At 34.6% G+C, this 17,679-nt stretch overlaps 1 protein-coding gene across 1 annotated transcript; it reads left to right on the forward strand.

The window, feature by feature from the left end:
• Nucleotides 1-1,970: 1,970 nt before the first annotated feature.
• Nucleotides 1,971-11,737, forward strand: LOC148308615 (non-structural maintenance of chromosomes element 1 homolog). Its single transcript, XM_088261469.1, has 4 exons — nt 1,971-2,195; nt 5,070-5,356; nt 6,562-6,723; nt 9,359-11,737. Exons 1-4 carry the CDS (start codon nt 2,099-2,101, stop codon nt 9,488-9,490), a joined length of 678 nt encoding a protein of 225 aa, XP_088117595.1. The 5' UTR covers nt 1,971-2,098; the 3' UTR covers nt 9,491-11,737.
• Nucleotides 11,738-17,679: the final 5,942 nt, after the last annotated feature.

Raw genomic sequence — 17,679 nt, forward strand, 5'->3', positions numbered from 1 at the left:
TTGGAGAGGGACTTTAATGTTATAAAATAATGTTATAAAATAAAAGAAATAATAGTTTTTTTGTATATTTTTTCAAGATTTAAATATATAGAGCTTTAATTTTTTTCTCAAGTATTTTTATATCATCTATTTTTTATTTTATTTATTTATCTATGTATCAAATATCTTTTCGCCGCACATTCGTCTGAGGGATCTCAGTCTGCTTTCATCATTCTTTTGCCACCAACTCCATGCCTTACTTCCATACATTGGAGTTGGAACCAAGACTCCTTTGTGCACTGCTAGTTTAGCTTTCGGTGATAGGTTTTTGTTTGCTTTAAATAATTTTAGTCCACCATTTACTCTGTTCCCAGCATTCACTCTCCTTTCTATATCTTTATCAATCACCATGTCCACTTTCAATATCTGGTATTATTTTTAATGGCCTCGTGCATTTTAATTAAGCATTATTTTCACTTTGAAAAGGAAACATTCAGGTGTGGTAATTACAGCTTTACCAAGAATTCAAACGCATGTTTTCGGGTAATAATGTTTTAATAACTATGATGAAATGTTAATGAAATCCGAGATAAATCAAGTACCCGCCCGTATATTTAATTCTGCTCATAACGCATCAAAATTCCACAGCATTCTAAATAAGTACTTTATTTTTTTTAATGCGTTAGTACCTACCTCCAAATATGACACTGCATAGAACAAGGATAGCGAACCTATGGTACGCGTGCCATAGGTGGCACGCGAGACAATTTTGCATGACACGTGAATGGAGAAAAAAATAAGTGATTTTACAAAAAAATCAAAACAGTTTAAAATAGTACTATAAAATTCAAAACATATTTAAATAGCCATGTGTATTTTTTCGTAAGTACTACTGCCTGTATTCTATTAAAAGCTACCAGTTATGAACCGGAAAAAAAAGACATCTAGCATCCAACGAAAAAAAACTCAATAAAAATGAAGTTTTAATGGTTCTACATTTTTTATTTAGTTAATTTTTTTAATGTGTCCAAATAGTTGTTCACAAATCCGGATTTCCATACTTCCCAGCCCAGACTTTCATTTTCTTCTTCATCTTTGATGAGATGTAAAAAAATAATATTTTTCTTTATTTATTTTCTTTAACCATTAATAAATACTTAATTATTTTTTTGATGTTTGTTTTACTTTGTTTATGACGAAAATCTGAACTTATGCAAACATTTAATCTATTTTTATTTCCATGGCATGTTGCACGCGACATATTTATGATATTAAAAAAAATTGGCATTCGAAATACTCCATGAAAAGATATTTGTGTTAATGATTACTAATATTTTCTTATTTTTTCCTTTAAACATGTTTTTTACCTTATGTTTTTTATATGCTTATCCACTGTATCTTTTATTTGCTTTATATTTTACATTTTGCCCTGTTTTTTTAATAATCTGTTGCTTTATTTGTTTTTCAGTCTTGTTAACCTAAATCCATGTCCCAAAATTAGTAAGGGAAATTACTCATGGAGAATGTTATATATGTGACTTATGCATGTAATATTTTGAAATAAATAATTTGATTTTTCGATGCCCTTCTCTATATGAAAAATTTTAGTTGTGATATACCTCCAGTACGGTAGCCGAACGTGCTAACTATTAAGCCGCTTGTGCACTACACGGAATTTTACCGTCTGACAATCCGGTTTTGAAAAATGAAAGCAACTACGACAGTTTAGCGTGATCGAATTTACGCGTAACGCGAAGAAAGATGGACAAAAGCACAAGCCAATCCAAGCCAATCGTCCGTTTTATATGCTAACTGACGTGCTGGACGGTAAAATTCCGTGAAATCGGTGTTTTGCACAAACGCCCTTACACTACGGAGACGGACGAAATGGCAAGTACCTACATAAAATATATGTATGTGGTTCGATTGGCAGCACTGATTTCGATATTGAAAAAACGCGCAAACACGAAATCTGCCGTGTTATCAAGAATACATTTACTCTGTGGTTATCATAGAACTGTCAAATCTCAGATCAACGGTTTTCTGGCATTCAGTTTGGTATTTTCCTATTCTTGTTTTTTCATTTTTGGTGTTGAAATAACATAATTAAGTAAACAAGATGTACGGGGATATGCATCGGTATTTATTACGCAGAATGATGTCGGCTGGCGTGTTATCAGAACGTAAAGTACAAGAAATCATAGACCGAGATGAAGGTATGTTTAAAAATATTTTTTTAAAAAATGATACAATATTTGCTTTAAAAGATTAAACAATATTGGTTTATGGAGCTATTGATTGAGGCTAGTGAATAGCTTAAAAAAACATATATATATAACAAAGGAATTTGTTTACAATTTTAGGCATACTGTAGTTGGAAGAATATCAAAATATGGTGACGGAAGCGATAAACAACCCATGGTCATAATGGCACCCGTAAAAAATGATTCAGTTAGCTAGCCATGCATTAATTTTACAACATACTAAACTTACTTCAGCCTTCTTCTTGTGTCCAGTGTTAAACAAAGGCCTCCCTCTTGGACTCCCATAGTTCTCTGTTGGACGCGACTCTCTTCCAGTGCAGGCTCGCCATTTTCCTAATACCATCGGACAATCTTGTCTGGGGCCTACCCACGCTTCTAGGCCTCCAGCAAGCACGTTTTTCGTCCATATATCCTCAGACACACATCGCTCACTCCTTTCAACAACGTCACAAATCAAAAAAACTTTTTCAGGAGAACGGCTTTAAAGTTTAAAAATATAACACAATGTATTAAAAATTCATAAACTGAACCGTTATTTCCCTTCACTACACACACATACGCTAGAATACATGAAATATACAGGGTGTTTTCTGGCTGTTGGAATTTTTAAATAATATAACATTAAAAAAGAAATACTGACAAAATCAATTGATTTAATGATCATTCATAATATTAACATTCACATATCGCTCACTCCTTTCAACAAGGTCATAAATCAAAGAACTTGATTTTTCAGGAGAACGATTTTAAACTTTAAAAATATAACGCAATGTATTAAAAATAAATATCAAGTCACTTATTTAACTTTTTACTGTGCAGCAGATATTTTTAGGTAAACCTGAAGGTTTTTTCTCCATTTGAAAAATATTCAGCATATTTAAAAAAAATTAAACAGTACATTTTTTTCAAAATGCAAAAACAACACTTTCTGCCCTGTAGCGGGTAAATATTAAGTTAAAAATATGCCGCTTTTGCTGGGATATAGTACATCTTCTGGGCATTCCGAAAACGTGCACAACTGAAAATTGACGATTTTTTATTTATGCCGTTCTTGAAAGGAGTGAGCGATTTGTAAAGGCCTTACATGCGTATGCACCAATTAATAAATAAAAATAAATAAATTAAGGGGATTAGCTATGAAGTTTCTTATGTTTTCGATTAATAATTGCTAATTTTTTATCTATTTTATCTATTGTCCGCCTCCGTGGTGTAATGGTCAGCGTGTTTAGCTACTGTGCTGGAGGTCCCGGGTTCGATTCCCAGGGGGGTGAAAATAAATATTTGTGATTTCACACTGTAATATTTATTTAATTTACCCTGGACTGGTTCCTGAAGCGCAAGAGTGATCACCTTGCCCTCGTGTAAGTAATGATCAAGATAACACAGCGTCAATTCGATGCAGTGTCCTATGCACCATTGGGTGCGGATAAGGGCTATAAGTAAGTAAGTAAGTAATTTTTTATTGTTTACTGACCGCCCAACACTGGAATGCGCCTTTTTATTTTAGCACCGTAAGGGAAAGGTTGATATTGTTAACCCTTAGAGTGCTAACCTTCGATTGATCGACTCTATTAATGCGTATAAAGTGCGGAGCGTCGGAATACCGATTATTGCGCAGTTTGATTTAGGTATTGACCCATACGGACGTGTCTTAGCGCGCGCATGTATTACGTTTTTAATAAGTTAACAACATATATAAATACCCATTTAAAATTATTTTTCTGTGAATTGAACATTGATTTTTGTATTTTTTTAACCTTTTAACCGCGTCAACTTTGTTCCTGAGAGACGCCCGTACGCGGCGGTATTTCCCCGTTTTTAAAATGATTACTTTTATCATGTATTTAGTTAAGAAACGATTTATTCTCTATAATACACTTGTGTCACATTATTCTTGAAATATATCGTAATGTAAACAAATAACATCGTAACATAAATAAATCAAAGCACGCATCGTGTGTCACTCTTACCCGCTGGCGATGCGTAGCGTCGAGAGTGAGACAGATATAGGGTATGATTATGGTGCGGACTAATTACCGACCGCAAGAAAAATCAGGGATCTGTTCTTTTATTTATCCTTGTGATGTTACAAATTATTAGTCAGATATTTCAACAGATGTCATAAGGCCAAGGATTGACGTATTATTTTATCCAAAGTTCCACACCATCAAAAAATCCCTCCATGTTGAACTGAGGTTGGAAACTTGGAGCAAAGTAAAAACACATACGGTTATGTCAGCCGCGTATGGGGCATGTTTTATTAAAACACATACGGTTATGCGAGCCGCGTGGATCCGGCTAAGTAAAAGTTTTTTATTTCAACCTACAAAATGTCAAATTCGTCAAGTAGTGATGATGAAAAGCAATTAGCAATTTATGCAAAATATGTGAAAATAAGCTCAGCACTATAGGATGAAGAAGAATATGGAAGTCTAGGCATTTACGGGGCTGACGACCGTCATAGGCTGCTCCAAGTGATCACTTTACACACGTGTAACATTCACCAATTCTACCCATTATTGACAACCACACTACTCAAATTCTTGGAAGTTCTATATATATGAACCAATTTAGAAACCTTGTCTTGAATCACTAGAACTTCGCTAGACACATCTATTGGTGAGATGTAAAGAAGCTCTTTATTAAGCCCCGTAAATGCCCAGACTTCCATATTCTTCTTCATCTTTGATGAGATGTAAAAAAACAATATGAAAATAACTCCTGTAATTGGAGACAATCCAGATTTTGTGAACAAGTATTTGAACCCACTCAAAATGTTGCGGCACTATAAGGGTTAATCTACATTTTATTTGGTCTCTCTTGAAGATGCCCCCAAATCGACGGTGACCGACGTGGTTTCCTTGATCAACACCAAGATCCGCCCTCTCGGCCAGGAGTTGAAGATGACCAACAGCGAACGTACCGGCAAACCGGAAGTCGTGATGCTGTGGATCGGCGGAGGTGCGACTGCCCTCGTGCAGAACCGCTTCTCCGACGTGGAGCTTTCCTTCTGGAAGAAGCTGATGGAGGAAATAGTCTCCGCGGAGGGCAAGAGGATCAGCGGAATACACGCTATGAATTTGGAGAACAGCATTAGTAAAACGAAGATACAGGTATGTACCGCACACGGTTTCTTTATGTACAGATATGGACTCCAAAAAACAGGGGCGTACATTCCATATAAGGCAGAAAAGCAGTGCTTATCCTAAATTACCCGCGTGACATATAAAAACGCAACCAGTACCTACCCTACCATTTTTTTTGAGGTCTAGGGATCTTGCATCCCTTATGTCACTGCGACTATATTAGGTCTATTCTGACCTCCCTATGTATTACAGCTCACTAGACAGCATTACAGCCAACACCTACGTGAGTCATGTAACTCACGACCTGTCTTGGCGGTAGGAGCTTCACCTTCTCGGAGTCCAGTAGAGGTCCTCCAAGGATGTGACTTCGTTTGCGAACGAGTGCGTCACAATTGTAGAGAATGTGGATTGGCATTTCGTTTTCCTCCATACAAAATCTGCATACTGGGGAGTCAGGAAGTCCAATTTTTGTCATGTGTTTCCTCAGTCTGCAGTGTCCTGTCAAGGTCCTGGTTAGGATCCTTATTTGTTTTTTGCAAAGCTTCTGAGCTTCTGTGGTGAATTTTCGCAAGTACCCTGAGATCAGTTCCTTTGCGTGTTTCATCCCTGAGCTGTTGGACCAGATCTCTTGTCTCTTGTCCATGGCCCAGTTTTTCAGATTAAACTTGATAGTCCTGAGTGTCAGTCCGCATATGGGCTCAGGGCCCATTGGTGGCCTCTCAGCACCAGTTCTTGCAAGTTTGTCGACAGCCTCCTTGCCTATGATACCACAATGCCCGGGCACCCAAACCAGCCTTACCGCGATTCTCTCGCCCAGGCGGTTTAGAGCCTCTATGCATTCATAGGTAAGTTTAGATCTTATCTCAACGGAGCCTAGGACCTTAAGCGCTGCCTGGCTGTCCGAGAGGATGTAGATCTTTTTATTATAGTACTGCCCTACCATACTAAATAGTACCTACTTTTATATTTTTTACAAAAATGTTAGTAGGTTTTTATGTATTAATAAATTGTAATATTTTAGTATTTCTTGATCTTCCTCATAGATGTCTATATATTCCAATAAAAAAAATATTCGTATCGGTTTTGATACAAGCTTGATATTGGCTTGCGACAAGCTCAAAGGAGAGCAGCTCATTTTGTATGGCCGGCCGGTGAGCACGGAATTGGAGAGCGTGTTAACGCGCTTGTGGCAGTAAGCCGGTTAATGTAATAATGTTTTTTCTTGTGTTTAGGAGCTGATGTCGGAATGGGAGGTAAATCACTACTTGGACAGGCTGGAGTCTGGCGATTACGTTCTCGGCCCTAGAGCCATACACGAATTCGAGCCATACTTAAAGCACACCATGTCCGAGTATTTGGAGACCTGTCACCTTTGCGACAAGTTTGTCTTCCAGGTAAAGGATATTTGTGTCGCCTACTTCCGGAATCCGCCAGATATTATTTAATAAGAATTTAAAATAAATACAGATTGCCAATTGTGGGTTTAAATGTTTAAAATATTTACATACTTGAAAACCCTGCTAAAAAATACTTAAATACAGCGTTGTATTTCGAATTCCGCTATATTCATGGAACTTGCCTTCTGACCCATATCGGCCATCAGAGAGTGGGGATAGGTAAAAAATTAAGATGACGTCATTATCGGTTTGTGTCTCGTGTTTTTTTTAAAAGGCAAATTCTCTATTTCATAATATTTTATCTAAGATAGACATATCTTTTGAACATAAATGTTGTCCGGAGAATTTCACATTTTTTGTAAAATCGACTTCCATGGATCTGGCGGATTTCGAAAGTAGGCGACACATTTATTTATAGATTTGGTGTTTAATTTGTCCGACTTGATGGAGACCTGTCACCTTTGCGACAAGCTTGTCTTCCAGGTGACATTCATTTATAGATTTGGCATTTAACTGTTTTACAGCTGAGTCTTTTTTCCCCATATCATGCCAAAATTGCAAAATTCAAGTGTACACTCAATTCAATTGTGCACATTTTCATTATTCAAGTGTACCTGTTAACCGGGCGGGACGCATAAATACGTCAAACGTAAACAATATCGGGTACGGGTAGGACATATGAATACGTCCTTGAAATATATGTTTATTATAAAGGGTTATCCAATAAGAGGTTTCATTTTGATATTTGAAAAAAACTAGTATATTTTAAGATAAATCAATGAATATTTATTGCATTGTTAAGAGAAAAGTATGCGATTAACGATGGAAAACAATATCAGCCAAATGGCCGCCACGGCTACGGCTGCAGCACCATATCCTTTTCATGAATTTTTTCACTACCAATTCGTACATTTGCGGCTGTATGTCCTCGATAACTTCACAAATTCCATCTTTAAGGTCTTCAATCGATTGTGGAGCATCGGCATAGACCTAATCTTTCACGTGGCCCCAAAGTCTCAAGGAGTTAAATCACAAGATCTCGGGGGCCAACTGTGATCACCTCTTCGAGAAATAACACGGCCAGGAAATTTTTGTTGCAAAATTCCGATTGTTTCGTTGCTTTTGTGGCACGTAGCGCCGTCTTGTTGAAAATAAACGTCGTCCACATTAATATCTTCCAATTCCGGCCATAAAAAATCATTAATCATAGCTCGATAGCGCAATCCATTCACCGTAACAGTTGCACCAGCCTCACCAAGTCGACGAGGAATCGACAAACCTGGGTTTTCGTCAACACTGCGGGCTACAGCAGCAATATTCTCAATTTTTCTTGAGCGATGCACACGGTTTCGATTCTTCACATCACTAAGTTGTCCCAACAGCTCAAATTTTTTAACAAGTTTCACTATTGCTGGCCGAGAAGGCGCTTTCACGACTACCAAAAAGTGCTTTAGTTTCGCGAACTGTGACTGCAAAATTTTAACCATTTCTGTAGTGAATTTTAACAATTTCAATGCGTTGTTGAAGCGTGTATCGTTGCATTTTTATAAATCGCGTAGTTTTTACTTGTCAAAAGTCAAAAGATGACAACTTCAAAAGTGGCAGCTGCCCAGATAGAGGGCTATTAAAAATGAAACCTCTTATTGGAAAACCCTATATTATATATATGGACGTATATTTATGGAACAACAAAGGTATTAGTCATTTATACATGTCTCCACATGAATTTAAGACACGGAGTGAATCAGTATTCGCGCCCGTTACAAGTTGCGTAATTGGACAGCGGACCGCCCGGTTAACAGGTTAAATATTATTTACAACATTTTAAGTGTGTCCAAATACTTGTTCACAAATCTGGATTATCTCAAATTATAGGAGTATTTTTCATATTATTTTTTGACATCTGATGATGAAGAAGAACATGGAAGTCTGAGCATTCTTCGCGGAGCTGACGACCGTCATGAAGTGATTCAAGAACAATGTTTCAAAATTGGTTCATAAATATAGAACTTCTAAGAATTTGAGTAGTGTGGTTGTCAATAATGTGCAGAATTGGTGAATGTTACACGTGTGTAAAGTGATCACTTTAACCAGCCTATGACGGTCGTCAGCTCCGTACATTTACGGGCACTCCCAGACTTCCATATTCTGCTTCATCTTTGATGAGACATCAAAAATTAATATGAAATATAATTATCCCCGCGATATACTTTTTAAAAGTATATTTATGATTATTATTGACGAATTAAAAGGACGATATTTCGACGGTATGCAGTTTTCGCACAGTAATAAAGCGTTGATATATATCTGCGATATATTATATCGATAAGCGCCGATATATCCGCAGTAAAACGGTTAATTTGTAGAACTCCATTTCAATTTATATGTATATTAAACATGAAACACAAATCTGTCAGCCTCCTTAGTGTCATTACACGTTGGCATCATCGTTACATGGTCGGCACGCTCGGCTACCGTTCTGTAGGTCCTGGGTTCGATTCCCAGGGGAGTCAAATAAATATATGTAAGTGATTTATTATAATTGAATAAATTGAATTGAAATGAAATTGAATTAAATGGACAAACCAAGATTTGCGAACAATGATTTGGACATTTTAATTTCTTTTTTCAGTGTGTATCTTGCGAGGCTTGCGGGATCATCTACCATTTCTTCTGTCTGCTAATTTCAATGAACAAATCAGACAAATGGCCGTGTTGCAAGACGACCATTACAGACACCTCACCATACGTTGCCGAGGGTTAAAGATGACGGTTGCGACCATACCCGTGAATGCCATCAACGCCGTGATGCCAACGTCGCAAGCTGCTTTCAAATGGAGATATATCTATATATATATATCGCTCACTCCTTTTAACAATGTCATATATCAAAAATTGTCAATTTTCAGTTGTGCATGTTTTCAAAATGCCCAGAAAATGTACTAAATCCCAGCAAAAGAGGCATATTTTTAACATAATATTTACCCGCTACAGGGCAGAAAGTGTTGTTTTTGCATGTTGAAGAAATGGTATTGTTTAATTATTTTTTTAAATCCACTAAATATTTTTCAAATGGAGAAAAAACATTCAGGTTTTACCTAAAAAGATCTGTTGCACAGTAAAAAGTTCAATAAGTGGCTTGATATTTACTTTTAATACATTTTATTATATTTTTAAAATGATCTCCTGAAAAATCTAGTTTTTTTATATGTGACGTTGTTGAAAGGAGTGAGCTATATGTTTTTTTGCCCGATTATTTGTCAAAATAAATATAAGTGTCGATATACAGCTATAGATAAAGATACATTGTCATGTTGTGGTCTCTTGGTTAGTGTCGCGGACTATTGAGTCAGAGTTTCCGGGTTTGAACGCATACTACTTTTTTTTTCAATACTATAGATTTACCTTTCAATACTATAGATTTATTTTGAGGAAAAACGATTTTTTCAACACAAAAACAGTATTTTAAGAAAAGAAAAACAATTACGTTAAATGTTACCTGTGTTTAAAGAATATTAAGTTGCGGGCTATTAATTACTAGGACTTTGAGCCACATCAAAGAACAATACCTTGCTTTCATATATTTAATGATCCATATAACATTGCGTTGATCTAAAGCAGTGGCCTATGGACCATTGGGCGCAGAAGGGTCAGAAGAAGAGTTTTGATACATTTAAGATAAGGAAAGGATTAAAAGATGATATAAATGTCTTCATAAATATATTATCTTGCAATTCTACATATAAAAATACATACAAATTGGAAACATCTATAACTTTAAACACAAAATTGATCATTTTAATTGATCAATAATCACGCATGGCACTCATCCGTTTGCAATATCGCTCATTTGGTCCAACAATGGCGTAATTACACTTTTAGAAATATTTTTAAACTTTTTGGTAATTTACGTATTTTATTAATACAGTGAAACCTCTATCTATCGTTCCTCGAATAATTGTTTTCCCGGATGTGTCGTTTATTTCTTCTATCCCGACAATTTCATACTAAACTAAACCGCATCGATCGTTTCTCTATCACAATTTACCGCATTTATCGTTCGAATTAAGCTGCATATTTGATACATTTTGACTGTTTTTTTTACATTATTTCCAATTTTATTACATTCAACGGCAACGTATGGGATAGTAACTACCAAAAGCTTGTGTAACCGATAGCAGGAGAGGTCGAATTTGATGAAAAGGAGCCGCTGCCTGTACCTGCATTTCCAGAAGCGTGCACACTCTTTGAAAGAAAACTTTCTACAACGCACATTCAATAACTGATGCTGAAAAAAAGACTATTTGCAAAGCTGAAAATATACTATTGACTTACGAAAATAAAACAGTTAAAAAACAAAAGAATTTTTTAAAATTCTATTCAGGTTTGTATTTTTTTTAAATATGTAAATACATTTGCATCTGAAACATGTATTCTTCTTAGAATTTTAGCCTACGAATGGTTATGCAGATTGGGAGGACGGTATCTTTACTCGGTCGTATCTATTTGCGTATTGACCTCTTAATCCCGCATTCATTGTTTTCCCGCATTCATAGTTTATTTTAATAGGTCCCTTTAAAAACGATAGAGGTTTCACTGTATAATGTATTTTAGTTTATTTCATTTTTTTATTTGACGATGGGCTTCATAGTTAAAGCATTTTGAATATAGCTCTTGATTGAGGTCACTGGAGCCCCCCATGGCGCTGCGGTCCAACACAGGCAAGTCACCGCTGCCCCCATGGCGTTTAACGTATTAAAGACCAACATAACACTGCTTATATACAATGCAGTGCCCTATGCACCATCGGGTAAGGATAAGGGTTAGAAGAAGCATTTGCAGGGTCCTAACAATGTAATATTTATAAATGATTTACACATAAATCAGTAATTGTATACAAAATATAACAAATATTATATAAAAAAAATAAATGTTTAGTATAGGAAAATGTGATGACATCAAATCGTCCTTATAAATGTATTTTATCAAAATAAACGTTTTAAAAATAAAACTTTTTTTTTATTTCCGGTAGAAAAAATGAGCAAAATTTTTATTATATTTTTACAGTGGAACCTCTCATAACGAACATAATTCGTTAATAAAGAATTTTACTCGCTAAGCGAAACAATTTTTGTTTTGACTAGCGCAGAAGTATTTTGTATTTTAATACAAAATACTTATTTGTATTTTGCTCACAAGTGAATGTCGTGAAAAGGGTTTTGCCCTTTCTCCGTATGCTTTTGCTGTGCGAAATATCGCTCTTTTTCGCATATTTTTTTCTCGTTATGCGAATCACTCGTTATAAGAGGTTCCACTCTATTTTTATACTTATTGGAATATGTCAGCCATCTGACATAGTTGACATCTCAACAAAGATAAGAAGAATGCAATCACCTAAACCAGCCTAAGACTTCCATATTCTTCTTCATCCAATGTTGAGATGTCAATCAAATCTTGCTAGATTTTTAACTAATTTTGTAATTAATTTAAAGTAGAATGAAACAAGATGGCCGACAAATGTGCGACTGATAAAAAAAATCTTTTATTTTAACACATTGTTTGTGGGCGGTTTTTTCAACCTCGACCCTAATTATACTCAGTCAGTCTGCCGCCCGACCCTCAGTATACTAATCACAAGTAACCGCAACACCCAATGGATCATTATCAAACGGGAGGAATATCTGATTTAAATTACTCAACATATAAAGGATTGTATTAGACTCGTTGTGTTTATAACAGCCGATATAATTAATATTTTCATTCATCATTTTCTTTTGGAAAATTCGTTTCGTAAGTTGGTAATGAATTACATCACAGAAACGATGGACTTATTTTAATATTGGTAACATTGCTAAATTATTGGCGGCTCTATTTGTTGATGTCTATGCTCCACCCTCCCTCGTAGTGTAGTGGTAAAAAAACAATCCACACTACTACTATTACAGCTCTATAACCCATAGACAATAAACCATATGACGTCATAAAACGTTCGATGACGGAAATTTGATGACGTATGTGAACATACATTTTTCGTTTTATTCAAATATCCAAAGTTTAAACATTAATACATATCTCCCTTAGTTCCCTACAGATTTCAATAAGAATGTTATCGATAGTCTTGTGATTTTTCATATTTATTTATTAGCCAATAATCCAACATCCTTACAAAGGCCTATTATACGCAGTCAGTCTGCCGTCCGACCCTCAGTATACTAATCACAAGTAACCGCAAACCCAATTCCCGTCTGTACAATGTCTCTTGGCATCTCTTGCGCTCTACCAAAAGTAAGCTGATAGAACGCTTATAAGCATCTCCCGCTCACTACCAACAGCTTGTAAAAAGACGCTTTTAAGCGTTTCCCGCAAACAATGTGTTGATACAACATCTTATAAAATATTTTAAAAGTTCATAATTAACACTGTGTGCCGGTGTATTTAAAATTTAAAAGCCCTCAGGCATTTACTAATAGTAACAATAGATGTCACATGTTTAAAAACACTAATATCTCTCATAAATCGTTAAACTTTCACTAAAGCTTCTAGATTGAGTACCATCCAAGTAATAGCTGCTAATACAGTGGAAGAGGCCTATATCCAGCAGTGGAGGACAAAAGACTAAAGAAGAAGAAGACAGTGGAAATCCGAAATACCGGGGAATCCAAACGAGATTTTAAAAAGGAAAACATTTTATTTATTGTTTCGGCATTCACTTTGTGGTAAGACATGATAAAATCGTTAAAAAAAAAACCTTTTTTTACCACTTGAGTTATATTTATTTAATTATTACGACTAGTTTCTATTTAGGCTTTAGTTTATATTTAGACCTAAAGATGGAAGCATAGCTTCCAAAAATAGTCATTTTTATAAAATAAATATGACTGAAGTGAACTTTATAAAATAAAACAACTATGTTTTAGTCACTTTTTATTGGTATACTTTATCCAACCGGTTTCGACAAGAACTTTGTCATCCTCGGGGTTTATGTACTAAATTCTAAAACATTGAAATACTTATAGTCAATTACCCTTCCCTTACCAAAAATTTTTACGCACTCCGTACACCATATGAAAATATGATTTAAAAAACTCCTAAATGTTGTTTTTTTGGTAAGGGAAGGGTAATGTACTATGAATATTTCAATGTTTTAGAATTTAGTACATAAACCCTGATGACAAGGTTTTTGTCGAAACCGGTTGAATAAAGTGTACCAATAAAAAGTGGTTAAAACAAAGTTGTTTTATTTTATAAAGTTTATAAAATGTGCCACAAAGTATCTGCGAAAAACATTCAAGAAATAACTGAAGTGGTAAAAAACAAGTGTTTTTCTTTTACAATTTAAAAAAAAACACATACACAGAACACATTTATTATTCTTCTGTCTTTTGTGCGTTTCATGTCAGTAAAATACCAAATGAGAATAAATACATGATATTTCAAGGAATTTAAATGGTTGACAAAGTTCATGCGCTCGATTGTAAAGTATCGATTTTTAACGCATCAATTTTGTAGTAATACCGACATCCGGAGCATATGTAAGACGGAGGATATCGTGAGGTGGGGACGACAACGAAGGCGATACTGGAAGGAACATATAAACAGAATGTCAGAAGACAGACTTCCACGTATCGCCCTTCAAGGTAACCCTGAAGAGCGCAGACCCCCAGGCAGACCTCCGAAAAGATGGAAAGACAGCTGGGAGTCAATACCCAAGAGCGACATACGGAGGCACAAACAGATCCCTGAAATTTTGTAGTGTTGATAAATATAACTATTTATGAATATATCGAATCGATAATCCACCAGTTTTTCGGAAGTTAAGCTTCCAGACAATCTTATTCTTCTGTGCGTGTTATATCAGCTCCCCCTGACGTCATAAAAAGATGTACTTTATTTAGAAATTATATGTCTGAGTCCAGCCTATTCAGGTTTCGGAACTTGTGAGTTTTCGCCCAAACACTCGATCACAATTCTTCCCCACCCACCCTACTAACCTGATCCCGCTTCATCTGACTTATTCTTGTTCCCCAAAACTCAAAAGACCTTTGAAAGGAAGAAGATTTAAGATGATCCCTGAGATTAAGACAAATGCGGTGAAGAAGCTAAAGGACATCACAAAACAAGCATTCCAGGACAGTTTCCAAAAGTGGAAACACCGTTGGGATAAGTGTGCGCGTCGAGGAGGTGAATACTTTGAAGGGGACCCAGACATATAACTTGTAAATAAATCTACATTTTGTTTTATGACGTCAGTCTACGTATTAATTGAACAGGGCAAGTACTAATATGTAAGCGGACTACAAAGTGTTAAATGGTCTGTATCAATTTGAAAAAAAGTAAAAAAATATAGTCCCAATTATTGGAATGGTTCTTTTAAGTAGTTACTTTATAAGACAGCTTTTTACGGAATGACCTCATGAATTTTATTAGTTAATTTATTTACTAAACATGTTTATACGTTAACCTTTAAACTGTCCGGGGTTCTGGAGACAAAACTATATTTAGGGAGTGAGTTTTTCTTACAAGTAGTAGATCACGGGAATATTTATTAACATATTTCAAACTGGTGTTTTTGACGGGATTTAAAAATTTTGTACATATAGTTTAGACCTTAGCAAAGAGATTGGTATAAAATATTCATATGAAAACATTAAATAATTCCTTCTTTTCTGACTTTGGAATGAGGCCGGCGCAGAAGGTAAAAATATCCTTCCCGTATTAAGCATCAATCGACCCAACGGGTAGAAATACCTTTCACATCCTTAGTGTGTTAATCAAAGCAATTAATTTAGGATCACACGTTTTTAATATTTTAAATAAAAAATGGTGGCAGTTTTCCGGAGTATTATTTAAAGATTACAAAAAATATGAATCAAATGTTTGAAGGGTTATCACATTATCTAATGAAACATTGTTTTATGGGGATTTCAATTTCCCTTCTTGGGCCTGGATGTGTTAATTTAGCAGTGAACGTATATTTAGAGTATTTTAACAACAACATTCATATCTGAGTTAAAACTGCCATCTGTTGAGAATTTTTCGAATTGATATTCTCGTTATTAGAGTCGATTGTAGTAAATACATATCACCGGGAAGGACAGGTTGACTAAGCCAAAAGTTCAATTGACACTCCTGCCTAAATCGTCTTATATTCTATGACAAGTCGTGGGATAATTCCTAAATAAAACAATAGTATCAAGTGCCGACACAGCTTCTGAAAGACTGTCTCCTAACATTAAACACATTGTATGCGGGGGGTCTAAAAACAATATGCTTTAGCTAGAAGCGGGCGTTTTTTAGCGATTAGCGCAAAATATATAACTTTCGTAAAATCCGCATAACTTTTAAACCAAACAATATTTTTTAATAGAATTTTCAAAGAAATTATACATAATGTTTGGTTACCATAGATAAAATAGCAAACAATCTGATTATGTTTTAATGTCACCATATTTCTAAGGGTAAATGGCACTACACATACTTTCAATATGAAATATTCCCCATTAAAGATATCATGGTTATCCATTCCGTATAATAATATGATTGCTTGTAACATAAATAATAATTAAAAATATAATTTAAATGTAAATTTGTTTTAAAATCACTATAAATATTTTATTATAACTTAATTACAATGTCTACCGGTTTCGAAGCTAACCGCTTCTTTATCAAGACTGATTAATACTCTCTTGTCACAGTTTTGAATTTTGTTAAGTAGATAGTGTTTTAGTATTAATCAGTCTTGATAAAGTAGCGGTTAGCTTCGAAACCGGTAGGCATTACAATTAAGTTATTATAAAATATTTATATTGATTTTAAAACAAAGTTATATTTTAATTATAAAAGTAAATTATAAAAGCAAATCACAAAGTGGTTCAAATTTAAATTATAAAATAAAAAAGTGTAAATCATATGATAAATAAGAATAATTTAATGCCTATCTGGATCGAATGAGAGGGGTTGATTTTATTGTTCTATGACAGTGTTTCGCAAAGTCTGTGCCGCGGCACACTGGTGTACCGTAGAGATTAGTTGCTGTGCCGCGGAAAAAGTCTAGTTTTGTTAAGATAACACAGCTTTATCAACAATTGCTACAAATTTTAATCGCCTGTGCTCAGTTAACAGAATCACATTTCTCATGAAACTTTATATGTTTTACGTATCGCTCACTCCTTTCAACAATGTCATATATCAAAAAACTTGATTTTTCAGAAGATCGTTTAAGTTTAAAAATATAATAAAATGTATTGAAAATAAATATCAAGCCACTTATCGAACTTTTTACTGTAAAACAGATCTTTTTAGGTAAAACCTGAAGGTTTTTTCTGCATTTGAAAAATATTAACTATATTTAAAAAAATAATTAAACAATACATTTTCTTCAAAATGCAAAAACAAAATTTTCTGCCCTGTAGCGGGTAAATATTAAGTTAAAAATATGCCTCTTTTGCTGGGATATAGTACATTTTTTGGGTATTCCGAAAACGTGCACAACTGAAAATTGACGATTTTTGATTTATGACGTTCTTGAAAGGAGTGAGCAATATATCAAAAAACTTGATTTTTCAGAAGATCGTGTTTAAAAATATAATAAAATGTATTAAAAATAAATATCAAGCCACTTATTGAACTTTTTACTGTACAACAGATCTTTTTAGGTAAAACCTGAAGGATACTTCTCCATTTGAAAAATATTTAGTATATTTAAAAAAAAAATATTAAAAAATACATTTTCTTCAAAATGCAAAAACAACACTTTCTGCCCCGTAGCGAGAAAATATTAAATTAAAAATATGCCACTTTTGCTGGGATATAGTACATTTTCTGGGCATTCCGAAAACATGCACAACTGAAGATTGTCGATTTTTGATATTTGACGTTGTTGAAAGGAGTGAGCGATATATGTTTTCACATTGTATTACATTTAATAATAAATAAATATTAAATACACTTAAG

This window comes from Brachycentrus maculatus, unplaced genomic scaffold (assembly GCF_059751285.1).
Source record: "Brachycentrus maculatus isolate JH-2025_06_01 unplaced genomic scaffold, ASM5975128v1 h1tg000156l, whole genome shotgun sequence".
In the NCBI taxonomy this organism is placed as follows: Eukaryota; Metazoa; Arthropoda; class Insecta; order Trichoptera; family Brachycentridae; genus Brachycentrus; species Brachycentrus maculatus.

Bases quoted from the DNA above. Each gene is read 5' to 3' on its own strand.
- LOC148308615 (XM_088261469.1), top strand. From the start codon at position 2,099: ATGTACGGGGATATGCATCGGTATTTATTACGCAGAATGATGTCGGCT. The intron at 2,196-5,069 runs GTATGTTTAAAA...TCTCTCTTGAAG, and splicing joins AATCATAGACCGAGATGAAG to ATGCCCCCAAATCGACGGTG. The intron at 6,724-9,358 runs GTAAAGGATATT...TTCTTTTTTCAG, and splicing joins GCGACAAGTTTGTCTTCCAG to TGTGTATCTTGCGAGGCTTG.